General features: G+C 53.9%; 1 protein-coding gene across 1 annotated transcript in view; it reads left to right on the plus strand.

The window, feature by feature from the left end:
• The first annotated feature begins 8,824 nt into the window (after positions 1-8,824).
• The window catches only part of TMPRSS13 (transmembrane serine protease 13), a 47,988-nt gene continuing 43,763 nt past the window's right edge, over positions 8,825-13,049 (plus strand). The window contains exons 1-2 of the mRNA XM_065881670.1: positions 8,825-8,854; positions 11,954-12,188. Of these exons, the coding sequence (XP_065737742.1) occupies positions 8,825-8,854; positions 11,954-12,188 (265 nt within the window). The remainder of the gene's footprint in view (positions 8,855-11,953; positions 12,189-13,049) is intronic.

A 13,049-nucleotide genomic window follows, 5' to 3' on the forward strand; every position in this document is an offset into this window, starting at 1 on the left:
ACCCTAAATGAAATGACCCAGAGGTGGGAAAGGACCAGGCTACTAAAAGCCTGGAGTTCCCCCTGAAGGGGAGGTAAAAGGTAGAGCAGATGAACACCTGGGCCCAGTGCACTGCTCCCCTCTGGGTGGAAAGTCGTCGTGATCAGGTCTCTGGAGGGAGGAGGGTGGGGAGGCAAAGGAAAGGGGGTAGTCAGAGGGATGCAGGGATGGCACGGACGGGGTCTCCTTCCTTCCAAGGAGACAGGAAGAGGCAGAGCAAGGCTGGAGCCAGGTGCAGAAGCCGGGGTAGGTGGTTACTAAGGCCAGCTCTGTTGGGGGAAGAGTCCAGGCCTTATGCCACCCCAGGACCTTCCCCTCTGGAAACAGGAAAACTACCAGCAAAGAACTTCATGCCTCAGTGTCCCCTGGCCCCGTCTCCGAGCCCCAACGCGGGATATTGCATGTTCACCCCACCCCCCGGGGCAGGGTCCCCACACTCCTGTTCTTTGCCGCCTTCACCTCCAACAGCTACGGCGGGGCCTGGTGCTGAGCTGTCAATGCTGATTGAACTGAACGGACGGCTGATGGGCATTTCCACGTGGGTCAGCTGGTTTGGTCAGCAAGAACCCTGGGACGACTTGTGCCTCTGATGGACCCAAGGAACAGAGCAAGAAATACAACCCACGTCTCTTCAGAGCCTCCCCAGTGCCGGACACATTCTCTGGGTGGCTGTGTCATCACGGTCTTCCAGAGGGTGAATCTAAAGACCTCCAAGTTCACATTGTTGGCATTTACCTCCGAGGTGGGGTTTCCCACCCCGCCCCCCGCCACGGGCCCAGAGCCCCAATCCTGAGCTCTTACCAGAGGACGGGGGGACCTTCAGGGAATGAAGCTAAGGGTGACCCTGGGAGGCCAGTGGTCTGCCTGCGAGACAGAGTGGGGTTCCTCAGGTCTGGTCTATGGAAGGAAAGGCCCAATGTCAGCCTCCAGCCTCAGAGTCCCCGGTGGCCTGATGGGGGGTGGGTGCCTCCCTAGGAAAGAGGGAAGAGGAGGTGCTGAGGACACAATTCGGTGTCTCCTAGGGACTGGATGACCACGTGGGAGGGGCCCCTCTGCCCTGGCAGGCTGGTGGCGGGAGGAAGGATGGTATGGGGCCTGAAGCTGAGTTCTCTTGGAGAGCCAGGGCAGTGACACCCCAAATAACCCAAGATTGGAGAACCCTAGGGTCTCTGCCTGGGCCCACCATCCTTCTGCCTCTGGATTCCATTTCCTTCAAGACACCTTTGGAGCCAGCACTTTCCACTCCGAGCTAGAAATTCCTGTTTTCTTGTATGTAAATGGAGAGAATAGTAGTCACTTCCCTTGTCTTTGCTTAAATGTCAAGTCAGTGATCCCCTCCCTGACCTTCCTGTTTCAAATTGTAACTCTGCCTGCCCAGCCCTCTGGATCCTCTTCTCTGCTTTGTTTTGCTCTATGGCACCTTCCACTTTTTGCTACACTTGTATCATCCATCTGTGCTCACCATTGTTGTCTATCTGTTTTTTGTTTTTTTTTAACATCTTTAATTGCTGTACAATGGTGTGTTAGTTTCCGCTTTATAACAAAGTGGATCAGTTATACATATACATCTGTTTTTAAAATTCGTTTTGTTTGCCCCAACCCACCCGAATGCTACTGCCATAGGGTGGGGGTCTTTGCTGAGTTTGTTCACTGTGTCCCTAGAACTTTGAACAGTGCCAGGGACATAAGCACTCAATAAATACTTGTTGAATGGATGAGTGAAGGATGGACGCATAGGATCGCTGTAGGAATTAAATGCATTGCTGTATGTAAAGCATTTCATAGGACACCCAGCACCTTATTATTATTGCTGCCGCTGTTGTTTGTTAGATGTGACTTGTGAAGTTTCCTCAGCTACTTGGCTCTCTGTTTCTCCATCTGTAAAATGAGGAGATTGAATCACTAGGTGAACTCTGAGCTTCCTTCCCTCTCTAAGGGTCTGCAGTTCTGTGATCTCTATGCCCCCAAATACTCAGAGGCTGGAAAGTTCTTCCCAGAGCTTACATTCTGCTGTTCTCAGCAGTTGTGCTGGGCGTGGAGGTGCTAACTCTCCCTTCGCAGCAGCGCTCCCTCTGTTTCTTTAGACTATTTCTTTCGACAGGCTGGGGCAGAGGTAGGGAATCATGAGTCGGCATAGTATTTCTTGGAATGGTTTCCATTCCAATGTATGTGTGTTTTATTTTCGTTGGTTTTGATGTGTTGTTTCATAACATTTTATTGTTTTCAATAGAGGCAATTCATTATGTGCATAATTAGAAGCCATTTGATTTGAATTTCCTTGTTGAGAGTTATTGTGGAAATAAGCAAAGTTCAGGAAAAAAGTTCTTTTTGCCAGACTACGTGCCCTGATTTGGGATTTGGGCATGTGGTCCTTGGAGATGAAGTTTCACTCTGTCCTGCCCTGGGTAGGTGCTGGTCCTTGATCCTGGACGATCCTTATGGGGACAGGGTCGTACCTCAGAGGGCTCAGAAGCACCTGTTTTGGGGGCCCAGGTTGGCATGGCTAAGATTGTCCTCCCAAGGCCTGGGCCATTTCTCCCCAGAGTCCCCCTTTGAAAAAAGGTGGTCTGGAACCCCTGGTTTCCCCACAGCTGACTCTGTGGGGACAGCTTTGGGAATAAAGGTAGCTTTATCTTCCCAGTAGATGGTATTTGCTGAGTAACTAGGATGGCCTTGGAGGAGGGGCGAGGGACAGGTCTGGCTAGTTCTGCCCTGTTGTTCATACACAGGATTACGTCACATGTCCCAACTGGCTTCCCCGCCCATCTGGTGAGGGCTGGCCTTCAGCCCTCCAGCCCCCTTTTCCTTACCTGCCTGGGAAGCCAAACATGGATCTTCCCGTCAACATCAGCTGAGCCTGGAGGCTTCACCCCTCTGGAGACCATGGAAAGAGACAGCCACCTGGTGAGTGCATCTGTGGAGCTTGGGCCAGAACCTCCTGGCACTGAGGAAACAGGGATGGGGCTGGAAGCTAGGTGGGGCAGCGGCAGTGTGCCTCGGTTTCAGGGGAAACTGAATGTGCCTTTTCCAGTTTGAAGCTACTGGGGATCACGATCATGCAGCCTCCTTTTATCATGGTTCCTAAAAGGGGCCCCATGGGAGGAGAAGCTGATGGGATCTGGGGTCTGGTCAGGAAGCACCCCAGGGCTGTGTGGCTGAATCCTGGGCTCCCGCTCTGTGGCCCCTGAGTACCCCAGCCAGGACGTATGTGCTGTTGGGACAACTTTGCCGGTTTGAGAATCATGGAAGCTTAGCATTCTAACTGGGCTTCAAGGTTATCTTTGGGTAACCCTCTCACTAGACTCATAAACCATCTTAGAAAAGGTGGTGTTGAAGATCTTCAAGGGGATTTTAAACTTCTCTTGGTCATTATTTTCAGGCTTAATAATCTTCATGCTTGGAAAGTGCTTCCTTACATCTAACCATGATTCCTTCTGCTACAACTAAGATTACTTTCCTCTTCCGTTTTTTGGTAGAGAGCAGCTAAGTGTCCTCTGTGGGAAAGCCAGTCATATACATGTGAAGGTTTCCAAAGGTTTTTTTTTTTCTTTGTGGTACACGGGCCTCTCACTGTTGTGGCCTCTCCCGTTGCGGAGCACAGGCTCCGGACGCGCAGGCTCAGCGGCCATGGCTCACGGGCCCAGCCGCTCCGCGGCATGCAGGATCTTCCTGGACCGGGGCACGAACCCGTGTCCCCTGCATCGGCAGGCGGACTCTCAACCACTGCACCACCAGGGAAGCCCTGGGTCTTCTTAAAGTGGAGCAGGTTTTCAGTCAGCCCAAGGCCACAGATGTTGTGCACTTGAGAATGGCTGGAGGCCCCAGGGCTGGTCCAGGATGAGGCACCGTCTTTAGAGGGGGCTGGGCAGGTTCCCAAGATGGCAGACCAGTAGGCTCAGGTCGCTCTGCTATCCCCTAGACTCCAAAGTGCAGGCACCCCCAGGATTCCTGGCACCTGCCCTTTGTCCCTGCAGGTATGCAGCCCTCACCTGAGACCTCTGTGTTCCGTGTTGGCACTGGTGCCAAGCAGCCTTACACTGGGCCCAGCCCACCCTGCCTCCCCCTGTGTTGTCCCTGTGACCTGGCAAATGTGAGCATGAAATGTGTGGGAGTGTGTGTACGGGGCTCTAGGCTGGGTGCTGGGTGGGAAGGCTGACTGATGTAACAGTAGCCACTTGGCTTAAGTGTCCTGCTTTGGCAAAACAGCTTCCTCTCGGTATGGCAGCAACGGGGGTGGACAGTGTCCAGCCAGGCAGGGAGGGATGCCAGCACAGGGAACCCAGGGCTTTGTCAGCCAAGTGGAGGCCTTGGCGATGCCAGGCGGCGTCTGGCTCCTGTGATAGGGAAGCAATACCCAGGACTGTCCATGGGGCCCCCATTATGTAGCAGCCCTGTTACCACCCCAGCCTTGGCAGAGAGGGGGCATGGGGAGAAACTGAGGCACCAAGGTCCTGGGCAACCAAACGTTATTTGTTTGGCAATAGGGGGTACTCAGTGTTCTTTAAACTATTTGATGAATGAATGAATGAATGAATGAGCAGGAAGGTATTTTGATTCTAGTCTAATAGGGATCCCCAGGGTTTTTTCACGTGTATAAGAGGCATCCTAAGCTAGAAGGAGCTTTAGCATCCAATCAGGCCTGCAATTTTCAAGTTCTTTGTAGTAGCAGCCTCTTTTGTTCAAATGAAATCTTATGTGGAACCCACTGCATAAAACTGAAAAGTTAATCTGCTCTGTTTGAAGTGGGGTAAAGGACTCGAAGCTCTTTACCTACAAGCTGGCCTCCAAGGCATCTCCACGGAACTTCTAATGCTCTGTAGAAACTTGGTTGAAAATAGATGATTGTCCAGCCTTTTCCTTGGTTGGACCCAGAAAGGAATGTGACTATCCTTAAGGTCATGGAACTGGTCAGGAGCAGAAGCAGGGCTCCCCGGAGCCGCCTGTGCCTGGGGTGAGGGGGGCCTCGGGGCTCTGGCCCGAGCCCAGTTTGATTAGTCTGGAGCCCAGTTTGATTCCAGGCCGACTGGGGTCCCTGAGGTTAACGTTGCATGTATGTGGGGCGTGCTGGTGGCTGGGCGGCAGGAGGTGCTGGGAAATCTGCCTGTGGGTTCTGAGGGGGCCTGTATCTGCGCGGTTTCTCTGGGTCCAGGGAGCGGGGAGGGTAGGACGGAACCCTGTGTACCTGGAGGTGTAATGAAGCCGGGGTTGGGCAGTGAGGATGGAAAGAAGCATGAACCACTCCTATCCAGTCCAGTCCACACTGGAGGGAGTTCAGGCTCCCCTGCCATGGTCCAGGGCTTCCCCAGGCTCCCAACAGGCAAGGGGGCTTTTTAAGTTCTGTGAAAGGGGGCTCCTGATCTTTCTTGGTACCGCTTGTGCTTCTGGTGGGGATTGGGGAGCACCTCATCCTGCGTAGCCTGGAATACTGGGGTGCCGGCCTGGGGTGCCACCCTTTGAACATCCTTGATTCTCAGGGTCACTGGGAGAGAGACGCTGCCACCGGGGCCTAAATCTAGCAAGGGGTCCTTCCTTGTTGGAGCTTGGTAAGGGGCAGGCAGTGGGAGAGCATGGAGGTGTGTAGCAGCCTGAGGACGGCAGTCAGAAGATCTGGGTTCTGGTCCTGGCACTGCCCCCAGCTGGCTGTGTGATCTTAGACAAATCACATTGCCTTTCTGGGCCTTAATCGCCTCATCAATAGGAAAATGGGCTGTACTAGAGGGTTTTCAAGATGCTTCTAGCCTGTGGTATGCCCAGCCTGAGCGTGGCCCGGAACTGAGGAGGGAGGCCCAGTCAGCTCGTGCTGGACTTGAAGGGGCCCCCAGAGACATGAAAACGTGTTCAGGTCACTGCAGGTGGACATTCTTAAACCTAGCGTGAGGCTTTATTATAGGGCTCTTCTCCCAGTAATGCCGGGTGCTCTGAGTGACCCACAGTGCATCTGGGCCGGAGATCAGGCTGCCGTCTGTGGGTAAATAACAGTCTCTACAGAAAGCCCAGGGCACAGTCCATGGCGGGAGCCACATAACCACTGAGGTGAAGCGATCCAGGAGGTGACTGTGACATCACTCAGCACAGCAGAAGCTCCCTCCTCTCTGGCCCTGCTGGCTAGGCCTGCAGGAGACCCAGAGAGGCCAAGGGTAGGACCCACTTGGGGGCTTGTTAACTTACTCCCATCCCCCACCAGGTAAGGGCCCAGGGCAGAGCTGCCGCAGGGAGCCGTAACACTGGCCCAGGTGCCATGGGCTGGGGAATCTACCCCGGAAACTGTGGTATAGAGGGCAGTGGACCGGGTGCAATGGGACTCGGGTTTTAGTCCCTCTTCTGCTCTAAGACGTACCTGAGCGACTTTGAGCAAAGCACACAAATATTTTGGGCCTCTCCTTCCTTGTCTATAAAATGCGAATAATAATCCTTATCAGCTCCTGTCCCGGAAAGTGCTTGGAAGGAGCCCCAGAGCCAGGCGCTGCTGTTTCCAGGCCTCTCCCTGGCTCATCGGCTGCTGTCTTCCTGTGGACCCTGCCCTGCCCGCTGCCTCCTGCCGCAGAGTGTCTTGAGGGGACTGGATGAGTTTTGAGTAGGGGTCTCCGGGAGCTGCAGAGACACAGGCAGGTGGCATCAGTGACAGCCTGGGGTATAGGCCTGGTCCATGACACAGTGAGGGTTCGTGGCTGTATTAGCCCAGGGGGTAACCCCAGAGACCATGCCAGGGGTGGCGGGGGCAGAGAGGCAGAGAATGACTGGCAATGTTAGGCCAGGGAAATGGCCAGAGTCACCCACGCTCTGCCCTGTCCCCCTGTCCCCCTGTCCCCATGAAGACCGAGGAGCCTCTGGTCTGCAGGCAGGTTGTGGAGAGTCTGGCCTTGGTCATCTGATTCCCAATCCTGGGTCTGCTGCTCACTGGCCAAGGCTAGGAGTCAGGCCGGTTCTGGTCCGGGCTCTGTCCCTTGTATCTCAGGACCTTGGGCAAGAATTCTCCTCCCCTGCCTGTTCCCCACCTGCTCAAGACATCTGCTCTGAGGGAGAGGTCAGGCCTCCAGGAGGGATGCTGGAATCTCAGCAGTTGATCTCCAAGAATTAAGGAAGGGAAATGAGTTCCTGCTCTAGTAGGTTAGACGTCAGGAAGAACTTCCAGGAGGGTGGGGTGGAAGGCTGTGAAACCGGTAAAGAAGGAGGGCTGTGGAATCTCCTGTTCGGGTAGTCCTAGAAAATGAGAACTCTTCCCAGCAGTGTCCTGGAAGTGTGGTGGTTTGGAGTCAGGAAGATGGAGTAGATGGCCTCACTCTGGAGGCTGTGTTCCTCTGGTCTTGGCGCTGCGCTTCCGTCCTGCTGTCCCTCGCAGCTCTCTACGTGGGCAGCTCTATCTGGCACTTTGGGGACTAGGGCCCTTCTCTTGTCAGGCTCTGTGGGGCCAGAAACTCTCCACCTGTCTCCCACCCTGTCCTACACCACAGTGCTCGTTCTCCTGAGGCCAGGGCCTCCAGGGCCTCCCGCCCCTTCTTGGGTATCACCCTTTCTCCCCTCCCCGCCAGCTTCCCCTCCATCCCCACACCCCACTCTGCCCAACCTTGGGAAGACTTTGTGCTGGACCGCTGAGGCCCAGAGGTAACAGTTTGAAAGAGTCTGGCTGGAGACTACTCACCCCTCCACCTGGCTCCTTGGGTACCGAGCCCCAGGTTAGTTCCATTTTACACGTCCCACCTCCCTCTAGACTCAGAGAAGAGGGACCCAGGTGGCTCTCCTCCCCACTTCCTGCCGGCCAAGGCCGTGGATGGGTGCGTTGGGACCTACCTGTGGGTGGAGCCAGCATCGGGGAGAGGGACCCGCAAGGCTCAGGAGGTCTCCCTGCCTCCCTGGCTGCCCCCGGCTTCCTGCTATGCCTGCCTGCTCCCTGTTCCCTCCATCCTCCCCCAGGTCTCCCCACCCATCTTCCTCTGGGCCTCCACCACCTGTGGACCTCTCAGCCCTCTCTCTCGTTCAGGCCCTGCTGATGGGGTGACAGGACCCTAGCTGGTCATGGGGTCCCGCTCAGGTGGAGGGCCTGAGCTCTTGCCAGGGAGGTCAGAAGTTTGTGATAGGAGTCCCAGGGCCACTAATCCTTTTTGGGGTTTTAGGCATGCTCTTGTGTCCCTCTGAACCCCAGTTTCCTCGTGTAGAAACTGGGGATGATAACTCCTGTCCAGCTTGCTAACTAGGAGCATTGTGAGAAATCAAGTGGAATAATGGGTGTAAAAGCTCTTTGCAAATTGTAAGCCCTGAAGAAATGCAGGAAGTTACTGTGGGCATTCGTGATAATTTTGGGCCAGACTCAACTTGCTCTGAGTAGGCCTGGATAGAATCCAAGCCCCGTCACTTACCTGAGATGTAAATTTGGGCATGTTCTAACCACCTTGGAGCTCAGTTTCAAAATCTATAAAATGGGGTTAATAACACCAACCACAAAGAGCTGTTATGAGGTTGAAATGGGATCAGGTAAAATGCCTAGTGGGCTGTTCCTATTATTACGGTGATACGCATTTATAAACCAGCCTCTTTCATATTTATTCCTTGTCAATCTGGAGGAAGAAGGTAAGATCATTCCCATTTTATATGTGGGGAGACAGATTCTGAAGGGTTAATGTACTTGCCCAAGCCAGTTAGGAATGGATGTAGTCAAATTTGAACACAGATTTTTCTATTTCAAGCCCAGTGTCTTTAGCGAACAAGCAAATAGACAAACACCCACCCACCATCACAGCTAACGGTCACCAAGTCTTACTTTATATACATCACCTATCACTGCGATGCTATGAAGCAAGGTGACCGGCTCACCGCACAGGTAAGGAAACCGAGATGTGAAGAGGTTAAGTCTCTTGCCCAGTCGCCAGCTGGCTTTGAGAGTACTGGAGGGCTGTGATGCCACTGCTTCTGACGACCAGGCTTGTCCTGGCAGGCCACCGGGCCCAACCCTGCTTCCCACTGGAAACTTTCAGTTCCCTGTTTCCTACTGGAAAGACCAAGATCCCTGCAGGAAGCCTCGGCTCCACCCCCAGGCTCCCCATGGCACTCCCAGCCCTGCAAGGTCCCGGGCCCGATTCTCAAGCCACGTCACAGACGCAGGATGAGCATTCCATGCACAGGGTTCAGAGAAAAGACTGGGCCAGGAGCCTCTTGCTCCTGACTCAAGAAGACAGCAGACTCAGACGCAGCTGGGCTTGGGCCGGGTTCCTGACTATGTGATTCTGGGCAATCTGAGCTCTGAGGCTTGGATTCCTCACCTGTAAAGTGTGCTTCTAAACATATCAACCTCTCAGGGATGGAGTGATGACCTCAGGAGGCCAGAGATGTGCAGGTGTATTATAAACCCTCAAGTACCATACATTGGGAGCTATAATCAATCATATTTAATTATATAATCAATTATATCAATTATATAATCAATTTATATTTATTGGATTGAGTTATGGGAATTTCCCCTGAGGTGAGGGACAATGTACATTGTGAGCGTAACAGGGAGGGAGGCCTGGCATGCCAGCTGAGGTGTCACAATGCCAAGGTCTCGCTCAGGTGCCGAGGCTGGGGCCACCACTTGTGGGAAGGAAGCACAGGGCTCTACACAGCCTGGGCTTGTTCCTCTTGTTGAAGGACCTTAGTCTGGCCTTTGTTGAGCATCCTCTTTTCTCCCAAGATGAGCTCACACCACCTTTTAGCCTTTAGAGGCACCTTTGGCCAAGCCTCAGGGCTGTTAAATCTTAGCACGGTGGGCATTGGGTGTGCCAGTGCAAAGGGGGGAGAGGAATGACCGTTTCCTGCCCAGCCACTGTGTGCCAGGCACGGGAGAGAGATTTCCTATTTTATCTCATTGAATCCTCAGGAGAATTAGTCCTATTCTACAGATTAAGAGAAAGAAAAAGGAAAGTTAAGTGCCTTGTCTAAGGTCACACTTCTAGAACTAGGATTGGGACCCAGGTCTGCCTGACTCCAAAGCCAGTGCTGTGAACTGATGCATTGTACATTTCAGCATATCCTCACCCCCTCTCCATGCTGCAACCCCAGTCCTGTTCCCCTTGAGGCTGCCAGGGGCTAACGGGTCTTGGTTTTGTGGAACTCTAGTCTCTAGACAACAGGGGTGAGAGGGAAATCTGAGCTCTGGTTCAGCTGCCCTTCATATCCCTAAACACACACGAGTGTGTCCCTGCTCTGCTGGCTGGGGCATCTGGACTCATGTGTATTTACCCATGTTCATCAATTAACCCCAGTAACTCCCTGGGATAGTCACTCCTGGTCCCTGCCTCTGGCAAGCTGAGTGTGGTCAGGGACTCAACAACCCTCCTTGAATTCATCCCACAGCCTCCAGAAAAATGGAGAAGTGACCAGATCAATTACCTCTGACTCTGAGAAGATGGAGTTAAAAAAAACAAAAAACCCCACCCTGCCTGGCAGGCTTGATGGTGTTCACTTGAGCCGGATGTTCTAATGAAGAGGACTTTTTATTAACCGAGCTGCTTACTAATGTCAAGTGCTTTTAAGCACAGTGGTAGGTGAGGGAAGAAATAGAGGTGCCCAAGGTCCAGAGCCCGTCTCTTCCACACAGCCCTGCCGACTGTGCCCAGAGCGCAGGGTCCCTGAGCACAGGTCCCTTCCCCCACCATTCCTGCTGCTCCCCGGCTGCCCTCCTGGGTGTCCAGTCAGTGTTCAGCAGAAATGATAGTGAGGGGCAGACGTGGCCAGGTCAGTTTCCAGCTCCCCCTGCTGTTCCGCTTAGAAAGCAGAAATGGTGTGAGGGAGGGCAGAGGGAGGAGAGAGGATGCCTAATCTGGTGACAGAGACTGGGGTTCCTGCAGACCAGGGCTTGGCCACCCGTAGAGGCTGCTTGAGGACTTTCCATCAGCCCTGGCCGCCCACCAGCTCCCAATCCCAGATTCAGTGCACGCAAAGGCTCGGGCTCTCCAGGAAGGAGCAGTACTGGTGTTCACTGATTGCCTGCTCTGGCCACTACTGCATTATCTCACGCATCCCTCCTGAGAGAGGCAGCAAAGCCTGGTGGTTGAGTGTGGCCTCCACAGCCCAACTTTCTGGGCTCAAATCCTGTCTCTGCCACTCTAACTCTGATAGTTTGATCAAGTTACTGAATCTCTCTGCCTCTGTTTCCCCTGATGCAAAATGGGGATAATAAGAGTTCCTACCTCACAGCGTTGTTCTCCAGATCAAGTGAGTAAATACATAGAGCACTCAGGGAATAAGTCCTCTGTAACTACAGATTAAACTGCTAAATCTAAATGAAAAAATCACGCCACCTACAGCTGAGGAAGGTTAAGGACCTTGGTCACCTCCTTCCCCTTCATCTTGCCTCTCCTTTTTCCCTGACGTATCGGGGTGTGTGTGTGTGTGTGTGTGTGTGTGTGCGCGCACGCGTGCGCGTGTGTGTGACTTCCTGTGTTACTGAGAACAGTGGGGTACAAGGCAGGTCAGGGTTTTCCTTAGGTAGTGCTTTCACACTTTTTGATGACAGCTCATTGTAAGAATGATGTTTTATAATATAACACACATACACAGAAGGGCGGGATGCAGGGGCGTGAAGAGGGCAGAAAGGGTGGTTACTTCCCCCTCAGAGTGAGGATCCGGTCCAGCAACCTCTTTTCTGAGGGTCCCTAGACACGTGTAGCCAAAGCAGGTGCCCCCATACCCCAGGCAGATGACCCACAGCCCTCTGCCCGCCTCTGCAGGTCCCTGTGATGGGGAGAGACCGCAGGGAGTAGGGTACCACAGGCTCTTTCAGTTTTCATCCATCCCTGGACATTCTCTTCCCTGTCTGGGAGGTCTGTTCACCCCCTAGCCGCCTGCTCCAGGGCATCTATCTCCTGGCCCAGCAGGGCTGACAGCTGGGTGGGTTGGCAGTGGGAAGCAGCCTGAGGGATGGCTTTCACTCTGCTTTCAGAATGCCTCCCCGGCAAGGACGCCTCCAGCCCGGGCACCGCTGGCCTGTGCATGCCCAGCCCGGGTATCACCTTCCAGGTCATCACCCGGCGGGTCATCGTCTGCCATGTCAGCCTCCATGACATCGTCTCCAGCGAGAGTATACCTTGTCGGAGCCACACCAGTGAGGGCCGTACCTGTCGAGGCATCTCCTGCCAGGTCCACACCAGCTGCCAGGGCCACCAGGGAGAGCCCAGGTAAGGGGGGCTCCTGCAGGGAAGGCAAGAGGAACAGGGAAGCAGTCCAAGGGTGGAGTGGGGTGCAGTGGGGGGGAATCTCCAAGTTGTCACTCTCTGCTCCTCCTCTAGCTCTTGAATAACGATGACTGGGAAGGAGGGGGGATGGTCCGGGTGGGCAGTGGGGGACCTGGGGAGGAGGGGGCAGAAAGGAACCATGACATGCAAACCCAAGGCAGTGGGAAATTGCAGCAAATGGGGTAGAGGATAAGAAACCAGGACCGACAAAGCAGATGGAACTTTGGAGGCTGCTCAGTCTGGGTCAAGGTGCAGATTTTGAGAGCCAGGGCTCCTGGTTAGAAACCAGGGTTCTTTCCTTGGGCTGCCCTGGGGGTCTGCCAGGGAAGCTGGGGTCTGCACTGGAGTACAGTCATGATCGTGGGCTCATCTGTGGGTAGAGGGGCAAAGAGAGAGATTCTGATCAGGCAGGCATGCCCCACCCCCAACTTCCCAATCTGGCTTATAGGATTCAGCTAATAGGGAGACAGAGACGTCAAATGGTCCTCAGGGACTGGCTCTGCCCTTAGGGAAGCAGCCTTTCTGCCCATCCCAACTTTGCCCTCCTCCTGTCCTCCTGCCCCAGCACTGCAATATAACCAGGACTGGAGGAGCATCCCAGATTTGGGGCCCAGTCTTGCCCTTTGCAGGACCGGTGAGGCACTTTGGTGTGGAGACCTTTGGGATCAGACACATTTCATTTGAATCCCTATTCTGCCACTCACTAGCCAAGTAAGCTTGAGCAAGTTATTTAACATCCATGAACCTCAGTTTCCCCATCTATAAAACGGGCATAATGATACCCAGCACACACAATTGCTGTCA

Source organism: Phocoena phocoena, chromosome 8 (genome assembly GCF_963924675.1).
Source record: "Phocoena phocoena chromosome 8, mPhoPho1.1, whole genome shotgun sequence".
Taxonomy (NCBI): Eukaryota; Metazoa; Chordata; class Mammalia; order Artiodactyla; family Phocoenidae; genus Phocoena; species Phocoena phocoena.